General features: G+C 34.0%; 1 protein-coding gene across 1 annotated transcript in view; it reads left to right on the top strand.

The window, feature by feature from the left end:
• The window catches only part of LOC143080961 (uncharacterized), a 61,180-nt gene extending 48,288 nt beyond the window's left edge, over positions 1-12,892 (top strand). Inside the window, exons 19-20 of the mRNA XM_076257163.1 lie at positions 4,795-4,915; positions 12,705-12,892. Of these exons, the coding sequence (XP_076113278.1) occupies positions 4,795-4,915; positions 12,705-12,831 (248 nt within the window). The 3' untranslated portion in view covers positions 12,832-12,892. The remainder of the gene's footprint in view (positions 1-4,794; positions 4,916-12,704) is intronic.
• The last annotated feature ends 612 nt before the right edge of the window (positions 12,893-13,504 follow it).

Raw genomic sequence — 13,504 nt, 5'->3', positions numbered from 1 at the left:
TTACACCAAAGAAAAAAATAATGAAAAGAAATAATTAAAAAGTTGCATTAAAGGACCGAATAAGTATCAGGGTATCAGTCTAGAACAACAACATGTACGTTCGCGCTTATAGGTCTATTTCACGTCTTCAAACTCATAGTTAACAACAACAACAACAACAACAACAACAAAAGAGAACAGAATTTCTAAAAAAAGCGAATAAGGAACGAACAAGAAGCGAATCTGTCACAGTTTATCAGTGGATCATGGAAACGAGTACATGTCCGCGAATAGACTAATAGACCTATTTTACGTCTACACACCCATAGCTACATTGTAAAATCAACAACAATGACAAGAAAGGAAATTTAACAAAAGTCTTTACAAGGTGCAACATTTAAGGTGGTATAGGAGTCTAAAATAAAAATGATAGAATTTGTTCATACTTTGCCAAACGTAGTATCTATCGATATATGTTCAAAAATATAATAAAAATGATAGATCAACGCGCATTTTCTCAAGCTACAGGTTGTGACAAAAGAACACATTTTGTATAGATTATACAGTAAGAAACACCATTTTGTGATTTAAAACTAAAGTAAATGATAGAATTGTAAATTAAATTACCAAAAAGATAGTCTTCAGACAATTCTTTAAGAATATCAAAAGAAAAGATAGGGTCAACGTACGTTTAATTCGGCTAAAATACAAAAAATACATAAAAATTCCATGTAGATTCCTTCAGAAAATGCACTGTTTTAGAGTAACCTCCTCTTTAAATGCCAATTTAAAAACATTTAAAAACAACCAAAAATAATTTACACTATATTACTATTTATAATTTATATTCTTATAAGTTGGTTCTTTAAAATGAAAATTCACATTAAACATGTTAAATTTCTTTATTCTTGCGTCAAACTTGATAGAAAATCTGGACCCAAGGTTCTTTGTTTTTTTTACAATCCAAGATGGCGAAAGATACCCATACCACCTAAAAAGGCGAATAAAGGACGAACAAGTAGCGACCAATCCAGTCACGTATTTGTCCTTACAGCTGAACGGACGTACTGGGTCGGCTCTTCTTTGCCCGTTATCTACGATGAGGATTTACTATAGCTGGATCAACGACATACTATTTTTGGTGACATAAACCAATCCCACGCTGTACAGAAGTCAAACCGCGTAAATACCCGCGCCAGCATACACTCCAAAACCCCTTACGGTTGGGGCGTGTTATGCCGACTGACGTTCGAGGGCTGTATCCTATAGCTAGGTATTGGATAATGGACCTTCATTCCACTGTCTCACTACTTTGGTCCTAATGACGCTTTCTGTCATCGTTACTACTACGTCCGAGACTCATCGACCAGTACTCCATCATTGTGGTTAGTGGGCTACCAAGCTGACCAAATTGGCCATGAAAGCAGCCGTTGTGAAGATAAAACATCTAAATAGTCAACAAACCAAGCCAAAACAACTCACAAAACCAAGATGGTGGCCTACCAAAATAACGTCTTTCACCTGTTCCTGACCGACTGCACACATTATTTAAACGCTCACCAAACGCCTTCGGGCACCGAGCCGACCGTGCGAGGGCTGTAAAACGAGTCAAGGTCGTTAAACACTTCCATCATCATCAAGTAGCGAATAAGTAACAGGGTATCAGTTGATTGCGGATACGGGTATATGTGCGCTAATAGGCCTTTATCCTGTCTACACATCCATATAATAACAACAACGACAAAGAAAAGAAATTAAAAAAACAAATTTTAAAGGTGCAACGTTTAAAAAGCGAATACGGAACGAACAAGAAGCGAAAAAGTAACAGCGTATCAGTCGATCGCGGATACGGGTACATGTGTGCTAATAGGAATATTTCACGTCTACACACACAGAGGTAACAACAACAACGAAAAAGAAAAGAAATTGTAAAAAAGTCTTTAAAGAGTGCAACGTTTAAAAAGGGAATAAGGAGCGAAGAAGTTGGGAATAAGTTACCGGGTATCAATCTGGGAAACACGTCGATGTGCTATAATGAGCATATTTCAACCGAAAAGAAATCATTTAAAAAGGTGCAACGTATAAAAGAATAAGGATCAGGGTATCAGACGAAAGCTGAAACGGGTACATAGGCGCTAATAGGGTTAGATTCAATCGTGAAACCCACGACTAACACCGGTACCAGAGACAGTAAATTAGGACACAAAAGCGAAAAAGGAAAGAATAAATAGCAAAACAAATAACAGGGTATAAGTCGATTGCTGAAATGAATACATGCTCGCTAATAGATATATTTTACGTCTAGGAACCCAGAGCTAACACAGAAGAAAGGAAAGAAAGCATTAAAAGTGTTCAAAAGCGAATAAAAAAAAAAAAAGTTGCTAATAAGTATCAGGGTATCAGTCGACGCTGCGATGAGTATGTACGTCCTAATAGAGTTATGGCACGTCTATCAAACTACAGGTAATAATAAAAAAAAACAGAAAGGATATTAAAAGAAAGCAATAAAAGGTGAAACTTTTAAGAAGCGAATTAAAACGAATAAGTAACGTAACGAATAGGTATCAGTCGAGTGCCTACACTGGTACATACAAGTAGTAATATATAACAAAATTATAAGGAAAGAATAAGTAGAGAAAAAGTAACAGTCTGAAACGTTGAAACAGATTCTAATACTAATAAGTTATTTTTACTTATAAATACATGGGTTTAACACAAGAGTCAGGGAAATAAAAGAAACGTAAGCATTTAAAAGGGTGAAACGTTTTAAAAATTATTGCAGAACGAAAAAACTACGAATACTAAACAGGGTACTTTTCTAGCACTGAAATGGGTACAAACGCGCTAATAGGTATATTTCATGCTTACTTACCCTTATATACCACGAAAGAAAACGAAATGTTTCAAAAGGAGCAACGTATAACATACAAATAAGGTTAAAATAAGTAACAATGTGTCTGTCGAACTCAGATACAGATACATACGCCCTTATTGGGTAATTTCACGTTACGGACCCATATAGCTACTACCAGAGACAAGAAAATAAAAGTTCAATTTTTTTCAAAAAGGTTCAACGTAAAACAAACGTATAACAAACGAATAATCAACGAATAAGCAACAGGATATTAGTCGAACGCTTAATCGGTTACATACGCTTATAGTGTTATTTTACCTCTTAGAACATAAGACTTAAACCAGAGACATGAAAATGAAAGAAAGTTGCAATTTACAACAAACGTATAACAAACAAATAAGGAACGAATAAAAAAGGGGTATCAGTCGTTCCTGAAATGGATACATAATTGTAATTCAGGTTATTCCATCATTAAGAACCGTTAGTTAACGCCAAAGACAAGAAAAAAATGTTGCAACGCATAACAAACGTCAACAAACGACTGAGGAACGAATGAGGAACGAATAGGCAATAAAGTATTAGTCGAGGGTTGAAATGGGTGCATACGCGTTCATATGGTTATATTCGTTCTACAATCAAACAGCGAATACCAGAGACAAGGAAATAAAAGAAAAGAAAGTATTAAAGAGATGAAACGTATTAAAAGTGAAAAATGAACGAACGAGTAACAGGTATCAATCGAGCGCAGAAACGGGTACATACGCACTTATTGTTTATTTCCATCTACGAACCCATATCTTACACCGGAGGCATGAAAATAAGATAATTATAAAATATTTAAAAGATGCAACGTATAAAAAGCGAATAAAGAACGAAGAAGTAGCAAATAAGTAACAGGGAATCAGTCGATCGCTATAATGGGTACATAATCGATTACAGGGTAATGTCACCATGACGAACCAATAATTAACACCAGAAAATAAAAATAAAACAATATCGTACCTCAGAATAAAACAGGTCTTAAATAGATATAGGAAGATGTGGTGTGAGTGCCAATGAGACAACTCTCCATCCAAATAACAATTTAAAAAAAAAAAATCATTATAGGTCAATGTACGGCCTTCAACAAGGAGCCTTGGCTCACACCGAACAACAAGCTATAAAGGGCCCCAAAATTACTAATGTAAAACCATTCAAACGGGAAAACCAACGGTCTAATCTGTAAAAAAAAACGAGTAACGAGAAACATGTACTATAAATTACATAAACAAAACGACAACTACTGTACATCAGATTCCTGACTTAGGACAGGAGCAAACATTTGCAGCGGGATTAAACGTTAAAACGGATCCAATCCTTCTCTCTTTTTCTGAAACAATAGCATAACATCACAACATAGAAAAACACACGATAAAATATCAATAAATTTGCTTAAAACCTGTATATAAAGGATAAGCATAATAAAAAGCGAATAAGGAACGAATAAGAAATAAATAACGAATTAGTAACGAATAAGGAATAGATAATGAAAAGGTAACGAATACGACATAAAGAAAAGAAATAAGAAACCAACTTGGCCATCCTGATGTAGTTACGTCGTGAATGAAGAAAGGTTATTTACTACTGCTTCAGGTATATACCAGTATAAACATGGTCTGTCCTTCTGTTTATATACCTATAATTACAAGGGACAATATTATGGACAGGATGACACATGGATTTATGATTGTAAATACAAATGTGAATGTCTTCAAGCAAATCTAGGATTCTATAGATGTAAAGAATTGTAAGTCATAATATATATTATACTCAGATGTTTGAATATGATATAAAGAAAAACAAATAAGAAACCAAATTCACAACCTTGATGTGGTTATGTTCTGTCATGAAATGGTAAAGGTTATATTTCTACTTCTCCAGGTTTATAACATTATAAACATGTTTTTTTTCCTTCTGTTTAGCTGTTAATACCTGTTTTTACAAGGAAGAATATTATAGACAGAATGACACATGGATTGATGATTGTAAATACAAATGTGAATGTCTTCAAGCAAATCTAGGATTCTATAGATGTAAAGAATTGTAAGTTATATAAGCTATATTATATTTTAATGTGATTGGAAAGTGTAAATGAGGGACGAAAGATATCAGAGGGACAGTCCAACTCATAGATTGAAAATAAACTGACAACGCCATTGCTAAAATAAAAAGGCAAACAGACAAATAATAGAACAGACGACAAAACATAGAAAACTAAAGACTAAGCAACACGAACCCCTCCAAAAACTGCGGGTGATCTCAGGTGCTACGGACGGATAAGCAGATCATGTTCCACATGTGGCACCCGTCATGTTGCTTATGTTATTACAAACACGGTAAATAGTCTAATTCTGTAGGTCACATTCGTGAAAAGGGAAGGTTATCGTAGTTATGGAACATACCCGATATCATCTGTGAAACTGTTATTCCATACAAAACTTTGAATTTTTCGAAAAACTAAGGATTTTCTTACCCCAGGAGTAGATTACCTTAGCCGTATTTGGCACAACTTTTTGGAATTTTGGGTCCTCAATGCTCTTCTACTTTGAATTTGTTTGGCTTTTTAACTATTTTGATCTGAGCGTCACTGATGAGTCTTATGTAGACGAAACGCGCGTCTGGCGTATAAAATTATAATCCTGGTACTTTTGATAACTATTTACACCACTGGGTCGATGCCACTGCTGGTGGACGTTTCGTCCCCGAGGGTATCACCAGCCCAGTAGTCAGCACTTCGGTGTTGACATGAATATCAATTATATGGTCATTTTTATAAATTTTCTGTTTACAAAACTTTGAATTTTTCGAAAAACTAAGGATTTTCTTACCCCAGGAGTAGATTACCTTAGCCGTATTTGGCACAACTTTTTGGAATTTTGGGTCCTCAATGCTCTTCAACTTTGAATTTGTTTGGCTTTTTAACTATTTTGATCTGAGCGTCACTGATGAGTCTTATGTAGACGAAACGCGCGTCTGGCGTATAAAATTATAATCCTGGTACTTTTGATAACTATTTACACCACTGGGTCGATGCCACTGCTGGTGGACGTTTCGTCCCCGAGGGTATCACCAGCCCAGTAGTCAGCACTTCGGTGTTGACATGAATATCAATTATATGGTCATTTTTATAAATTTTCTGTTTACAAAACTTTGAATTTTTCGAAAAACTAAGGATTTTCTAACCCCAGGAGTAGATTACCTTAGCCGTATTTGGCACAACTTTTTGGAATTTTGGGTCCTCAATGCTCTTCAACTTTGAATTTGTTTGGCTTTTTAACTATTTTGATCTGAGCGTCACTGATGAGTCTTATGTAGACGAAACGCGCGTCTGGCGTATAAAATTATAATCCTGGTACTTTTGATAACTATTTACACCACTGGGTCGATGCCACTGCTGGTGGACGTTTCGTCCCCGAGGGTATCACCAGCCCAGTAGTCAGCACTTCGGTGTTGACATGAATATCAATTATATGGTCATTTTTATAAATTTTCTGTTTACAAAACTTTGAATTTTTCGAAAAACTAAGGATTTTCTTACCCCAGGAGTAGATTACCTTAGCCGTATTTGGCACAACTTTTTGGAATTTTGGGTCCTCAATGCTCTTCAACTTTGAATTTGTTTGGCTTTTTAACTATTTTGATCTGAGCGTCACTGATGAGTCTTATGTAGACGAAACACGCGTCTGGCGTATAAAATTATAATCCTGGTACTTTTGATAACTATTTACACCACTGGGTCGATGCCACTGCTGGTGGACGTTTCGTCCCCGAGGGTATCACCAGCCCAGTAGTCAGCACTACGGTGTTGACATGAATATCAATTATATGGTCATTTTTATAAATTTTCTGTTTACAAAACTTTGAATTTTTCGAAAAACTAAGGATTTTCTTACCCCAGGAGTAGATTACCTTAGCCGTATTTGGCACAACTTTTTGGAATTTTGGGTCCTCAATGCTCTTCAACTTTGAATTTGTTTGGCTTTTTAACTATTTTGATCTGAGCGTCACTGATGAGTCTTATGTAGACGAAACGCGCGTCTGGCGTATAAAATTATAATCCTGGTACTTTTGATAACTATTTACACCATTGGGTCGATGCCACTGCTGGTGGACGTTTCGTCCCCGAGGGTATCACCAGCCCAGTAGTCAGCACTTCGGTGTTGACATGAATATCAATTATATGGTCATTTTTATAAATTTTCTGTTTACAAAACTTTGAATTTTTCGAAAAACTAAGGATTTTCTTACCCCAGGAGTAGATTACCTTAGCCGTATTTGGCACAACTTTTTGGAATTTTGGGTCCTCAATGCTCTTCAACTTTGAATTTGTTTGGCTTTTTAACTATTTTGATCTGAGCGTCACTGATGAGTCTTATGTAGACGAAACGCGCGTCTGGCGTATAAAATTATAATCCTGGTACTTTTGATAACTATTTTGTTATAATAAAACACCCATGCAACCACGCATCCCATATTGCAGATAGGACCCGACACAAATAATTAATTTCGTGTTTCGGCAGTTAAGCTTGGGATGGTCATTTTAGGATGCATTATTTGAATATAATCAAATATGAAAATTATTCATGTTTATATTGATATATTTATATTTTAATTCTTCTTCAATTCTAGTTATTATGACAGATCTGCCATCATCAGAGGTCCAACTGTCAATTTTATGTTACATTCTTTAACTTTGATCTACTAAGCATATCTCCAATACTTTTATGTTTGCTATACGCAACTATTGGTGCTGTATTGAATATTTGTACACAGTCTTCGTCGAACTGTAATAAATGCCAGTGTTTCATTATACGTTTCTTTATTTTACGTATATATGGATTATATTTAGTAATTAAAACTAACGGAATACTTTGCTTCTCTTTAGATTTGTTTTGTTGTAATAAATCAGTACGGTCAATTGATAAAGCATCAGTAATACTATCATCTATTTCAGTGTTATCATAACCCCTATCTAATAATTTCACTTTGAAATTAGTTAGATTGTTTATTAATTTGTTATGGTCACTTGTATTTCTAATTTGCCGTATTACTTCACCTTTAATAAATCCTCTGAATACATGCTGTGAGTGACAGCTATTTCTGTGCAGAAACAGATAAGAATTTGTTTCTTTAAAATGTATTTCAAGGTCAAGGATGCCATATGTTGTAAATCGTTGACCTTAATTACATAAACATCCAAGAACGACATTTTATCGTTTTTGATTTCATAGGTGAACTTTAATAAGGGGTTATAATCATTTGCTAGACGAAAAAAATCTATAATTTCATCTGATGTTCCATCATATATTATGAATCCAGCGTCTCTATATCTGCCATGATAGAAATATAGAGAATATAAATTCTCCCTAATCGTGCATCTCTTCATTTTTGACCATTTGTTAAAAATTTAAATGATATTTTGTCGATTATGCCTTGGTCGTATAATGATTTAATATACTCAATGACCTGGATTTTCAGTTCTGCCATGTTAAATGAATCTAATTGGCAGTAATGTTGAGTATTTAGTTGTCTTGTGACTTCTGTTATGTAGTCTAGCCTGTCTAAAATAACACAATTTGAATTTTTATCTGCCTTTTTTATTACTATTGTTTCATCATTTTTCAAATTGCGTAGCGCTATTCTTTCGCCCTTAGTAAGATTGTTTTTTACATTTCTTTCTATTGGTAGAAAAGACAATTCAAGCTTGGTTAAATCTATATAATTTTCCAACGTATGGCACGTAGAGGCAGGTTTATATCCTGTATTGCTAAGAAATGGATGAAGGTCAGTTTTTTCTTGACTGAACATATACCGACATCGTAATTTTCTAGCAAATTCATTGTAGTCTTTTAATATAGACATTTTTGCATTTTTGCTTGATGGCGTTGGTATAAATTTTAAGCCTTTCGCCAACAGGATATAGTCCTGATTTGATAATCTGCGTTTTGATAGATTAATTACATGCTTTTTTGCATGTGCAGTTCTTTGCTGCATATTGTATTTATTCCGTTCTTTTTTATTGTAGAATCGGAATTTTTGCTTTTTAGCATTTCTATTAAAACGACTTGCCATTTTTGAGTTCACATTGGGTGATTCTCTTAGCTACGTGCCTTTGTTGAGCTCACATTGGGTGGCTCTTTTTGTTATAATAAAACACCCATGCAACCACGCATCCCATATTGCTGATAGGACCCAACTCGTGATAGCGTCCATAAAATTTTCGATTACGATTTTAACTTCACAATTTGGAACTCTTGGTGTCATAGCCTCACTGTGACCAGCAATCCTCTATCAAGGAAATCATGATATGAAATACAAGTTTTAAATATAAGACGTTTTCTGAACCAATCCAATGAGCCATGCAGAGGCTTAGTTGATCCGTATTGGTACATATGAATGTTTGATTGATTGAATCTCGTCATAGAATAGCATTAAATGATTATAATCACATGTCTAGTCTATTATCATTTGATACACCTGGTGTTTCGGTTTAGGCTTTAGGCCAAGGCATTCCTCATCAGGTACCCCTTACCCGTATTATTAAAGTCTAGTTTTAATGATTGTATACAATAGATACTGAATAATATTACTTGGTTTTATCAACAAAATAGAAAAAAATTAAAGTTCCAGATGAATCTTTACTTGCTACTTTTGACATAAGTAGCATGTACACTAACCTTTATCACACTGAATTAATAGAAGCAGTTAATAAAGCTTGGCCAAAAATTGAATCCTGCCACTACGAAATTCCATTACCGCCAAAAAATGATTTTCTAGAACTTTTGAAAATATCACTAGAAAATAATGAATTTGAATTTAACAGCAAAATATATCGACAAACAATTGGTGTACTTCAAGGGGCACCAATGTCTCCTAGTCTAGCGGATCTACGAACGTTTGAAATAATAACCGATATGCAATCGCACACTTATCAATTTATAGGGATGATAAATTTATCTTATTTGAAGGCTCGGAAACAAATCTCCTTGAACTATTCGAAATCGCCAATAGCATACATCCTCTTATAAAATTTACATATGCAATATCAAAAACTAGCATACAGCTTTTAGATATTTCAGTTTTCAAGGGAAAAAGATTCCTTGAACAAAATATCATGGACTTGAAACTATATCGAAAACCAACTGATAATTTGCAATACTTGGACAGATCATCGGCTCATCCATCATCTGTATTTAATGGTTTTATAATTGGTGAAACAATTCGCTTTATCAGATCCTCAAATAATAAAGAGGATTTAGACTCTCAAATTTCGCTCTTCAAAAGTAAACTTTTAAAAAGAGGATACAAAAACAAGAAATAGATCCTTTGATATTTAAAGCACTCGATAGAAGCAGAGCTAGCACATTAAAATATAGAAACAAATCACGGGAAAATATTCCCCTATGCTTCAAAACTAAATACAATTCCATGGTTAAACAACTAGGCAAAACCATACGAAAGCACTGGCACATTATTGAAAAAGACGAAACTACTAAACAGCTTTTTCAGAGACCACCCATTATAGCCTACAAGAAGCAAAATAGTTTGAAGGACATGCTTACATCATCAAAACTCAGATAATTCATTGAAAAAAAACCAAAGCTAATACTATTAACCATACTTTGAAAATCTAGGAATACGCCAGGTGTCAAAGAGTGCCCCAGTAATATTATTCAGTATCTAATGTATACAATCATTAAAACTAGACTTTAAAAATACGGGTTAGGGGTACCTGATGGGGAATGCCTTGGCCTAAAGCCTAAACCGAAACACCAGGTGTATCATATGATTATAGACTAGACATGTGATTATACTCATTTAATGCTATTCTATGACGAGATTCAATCAATCAAACATTCATATGTACCAATACGGATCAATTGAGCATCTGCATGGTTCATTGGATTGGTTCAGGACACGTCTTATATTTAAAAGCCTTGAATATTTACTCCGTCTGCAGGCACTGCTTGAATGTTGCTACAAAGAAATGGAAGGTTAACAATTGGGAAGCTGAAATCATCTCTTTTGTCGTAAAGTTTTGTTTTTAAAAAGTAAAATCACAAAAATACTGAACTCCGAGGAAAATTCAAAAAAGAAAGTCCCCAATCAAATCGCAAAATCCATAAGTTCAAACATATCAAACGAATGGATAACAACTGTCATATTCCTGCCTTGGTACAGGCATTTTGTCATGTAGAAAATGATGGATTGAACCTGGTTTTATAGCTAGCTAAACCTCGCACTTGTATGACAGTCGCATCAAATTCCATTACACTGTCAACGATGCGAGAACAAAACAAGCAGACACAATAGGTAAACATGTCAAAAATAGGGGTACAGCAGTCAACATTGTGTTATCATCTTAATCACTATAAAAACAACAAATGTAACGACGAAGCACAAAAAGGCATATATCAAGGATGGAAGGTGTTTGAAGTACCGCGTTTGAAATTCGCACAGGTAGACATAAAATAATTTTGTCGTTCAAAGTATGATGGGATACATAAATGCAGAGTCACGTAAAATAGATATCACAAAAAACAGACTTAACAGTAAAAGTAATGATAATAAATCAAATAATTGTGTGGTTCAAAGTATGACGGGATACATAAATACAGAGTCACGTCAAATGTATATCACAAAAAACAGACTGAACAGTAAAAGTAATATTAATAAATGAAATAATTGTGTCGTTCAAAGTATGACGGGATACATAAGCACAGAGTCACGTCAAATGGATATCTCAAAAAACAGACTTTACAGTTACAGTAATATTAATAAATACAAATAAAATAATACTATAACACGTTATTGAGATGATAAACAACGTCAGTACGCAAAATCTATACTTCAATGAAAATGGAAATGGGGAATGTGTCAAAGAGACAACAACCCGATCATAGAAAAAAAACAACAGCAGAAAGTCACCAACAGGTCTTCAATGTAGCGAGAAATTCCCGCACACGGAGGCGTCCTTCAGCTGGCCCCTAAACAAATATATACTAGTTCAGTGATAATGAACATCATTATATGCACATCAGTCAACATTGCGTTATAATCTTACTTACTATAAAAACTAACAAATATGTAACAAGGAAGCTTACAAAGGCATATATCAAATTTATCAACCTCATTTATTACAAAGTTATAATACGATTTTATAATCCATGTTAAATCCACTCATGAAGGATTAAGCGATTTTAAGAACAGAATCCTTTCCCTGACGGACACATTGTTAGGTTAACTTTAAATCTGACGTAGAATCACGCGATTGGCGTATATTAGTTGATAATCATGTAAAAGTCACACAGGTAGAAATAAAATAATGTTGTCGTTTATGGTATCAACAAAATATAGTCAATAGTTATTTCAGGCATATCTTTTGCAGAATCTAAGCTAAAAGTTTTTTTTGTCCTCCTTAATTATGACAAGCACATACAGAATGCGGTTGGCTAAAGATGTTTGTTTGTATTATATTACTTTATTATGATATAGTATATCACAAAAATCACATACTTTGTTCCGATGTTTCACTTAATGTTATAATCTCCATATCAATCATGTCTTAAGGGATTTGACTTTATCATATATCATATTTACATATGTCAGGGTTTGTATTTGTGCGTATATCGTACTTTTCATTTGAAGTAGAATGTTGGATATTAAGAAATACAGAATAGGTACTAATTCTTTTTAATACTTAAGTTTTGACACAGCATTGAATATTGGTATATTATACAAACTGTAATAGTAAAAAATAAAGATAACCTAGTTGGTTGACGTTACAAGAATACGTTTGAGATAAGTTATTAACAAGTTGTTTCTTCTGTAGGTGCTATAAATGGCAATTGCCTTCACAATGTACACTGAAAGAACCTGCTCCAGGGAAGTGTTGTAAAACACCCAGTTGTCCTCCATGGATCACTATAAAATATCCGGAAGGATATAAGGAAGAATAATTACTGAACAAAAGTTTTAGAAACCATTTTTTCTACAAATAAAGCGTTAAGCCATATGAAATTCATCTGTGGTTACACAAACAGAACCCGAACCTTAGATAAACGAAATAATTAAACAAAGTGTAGAAAATCACACAGACTGAGACAAATACAGCATTGGCTAGCTAGTCACAAATCCTGAACAAATCAAATTTTAACAACCTAGATTTTAAGTAAGGAGGGAAAGATTGGAAAAAAATGATAAAAAAGAAACGTTCATCGTTGACAGTTCTATTTGTGCAAAGAATTATAACCCGTGCTCAACTAAAACACTTTGATAAAGACTATTCGTGGAGCAAACACATCAATGTACACTCCCAAATTTCTTTTTTAGGAAAACATAAATCCTTATTTGACAATACAAATAAATCAATGGGGGTTATGCCAGTTAAAAATAAATAGTTGTATTTCTTCTCAAAAATAACTTTGATGTAACGACAAATCACTCGACCTACAACAGTTGCCCGAGTATACCTTTGAAATAGTCACTGAATTACCACGGTATACGTAATCATCCAATGAAATCATATTTAGAAGTATTTACTTGTAGTTAGTTTTTCAACTCATTGTATTCTCCCTTCTTTCAATACAGGATATTTATGTTCAACAATATATAACACAATTACAAACTGTC

Source organism: Mytilus galloprovincialis, chromosome 6 (genome assembly GCF_965363235.1).
Source record: "Mytilus galloprovincialis chromosome 6, xbMytGall1.hap1.1, whole genome shotgun sequence".
NCBI classification, from domain to species: Eukaryota; Metazoa; Mollusca; class Bivalvia; order Mytilida; family Mytilidae; genus Mytilus; species Mytilus galloprovincialis.
This window is presented reverse-complemented; position numbering and strand designations above follow the sequence as displayed.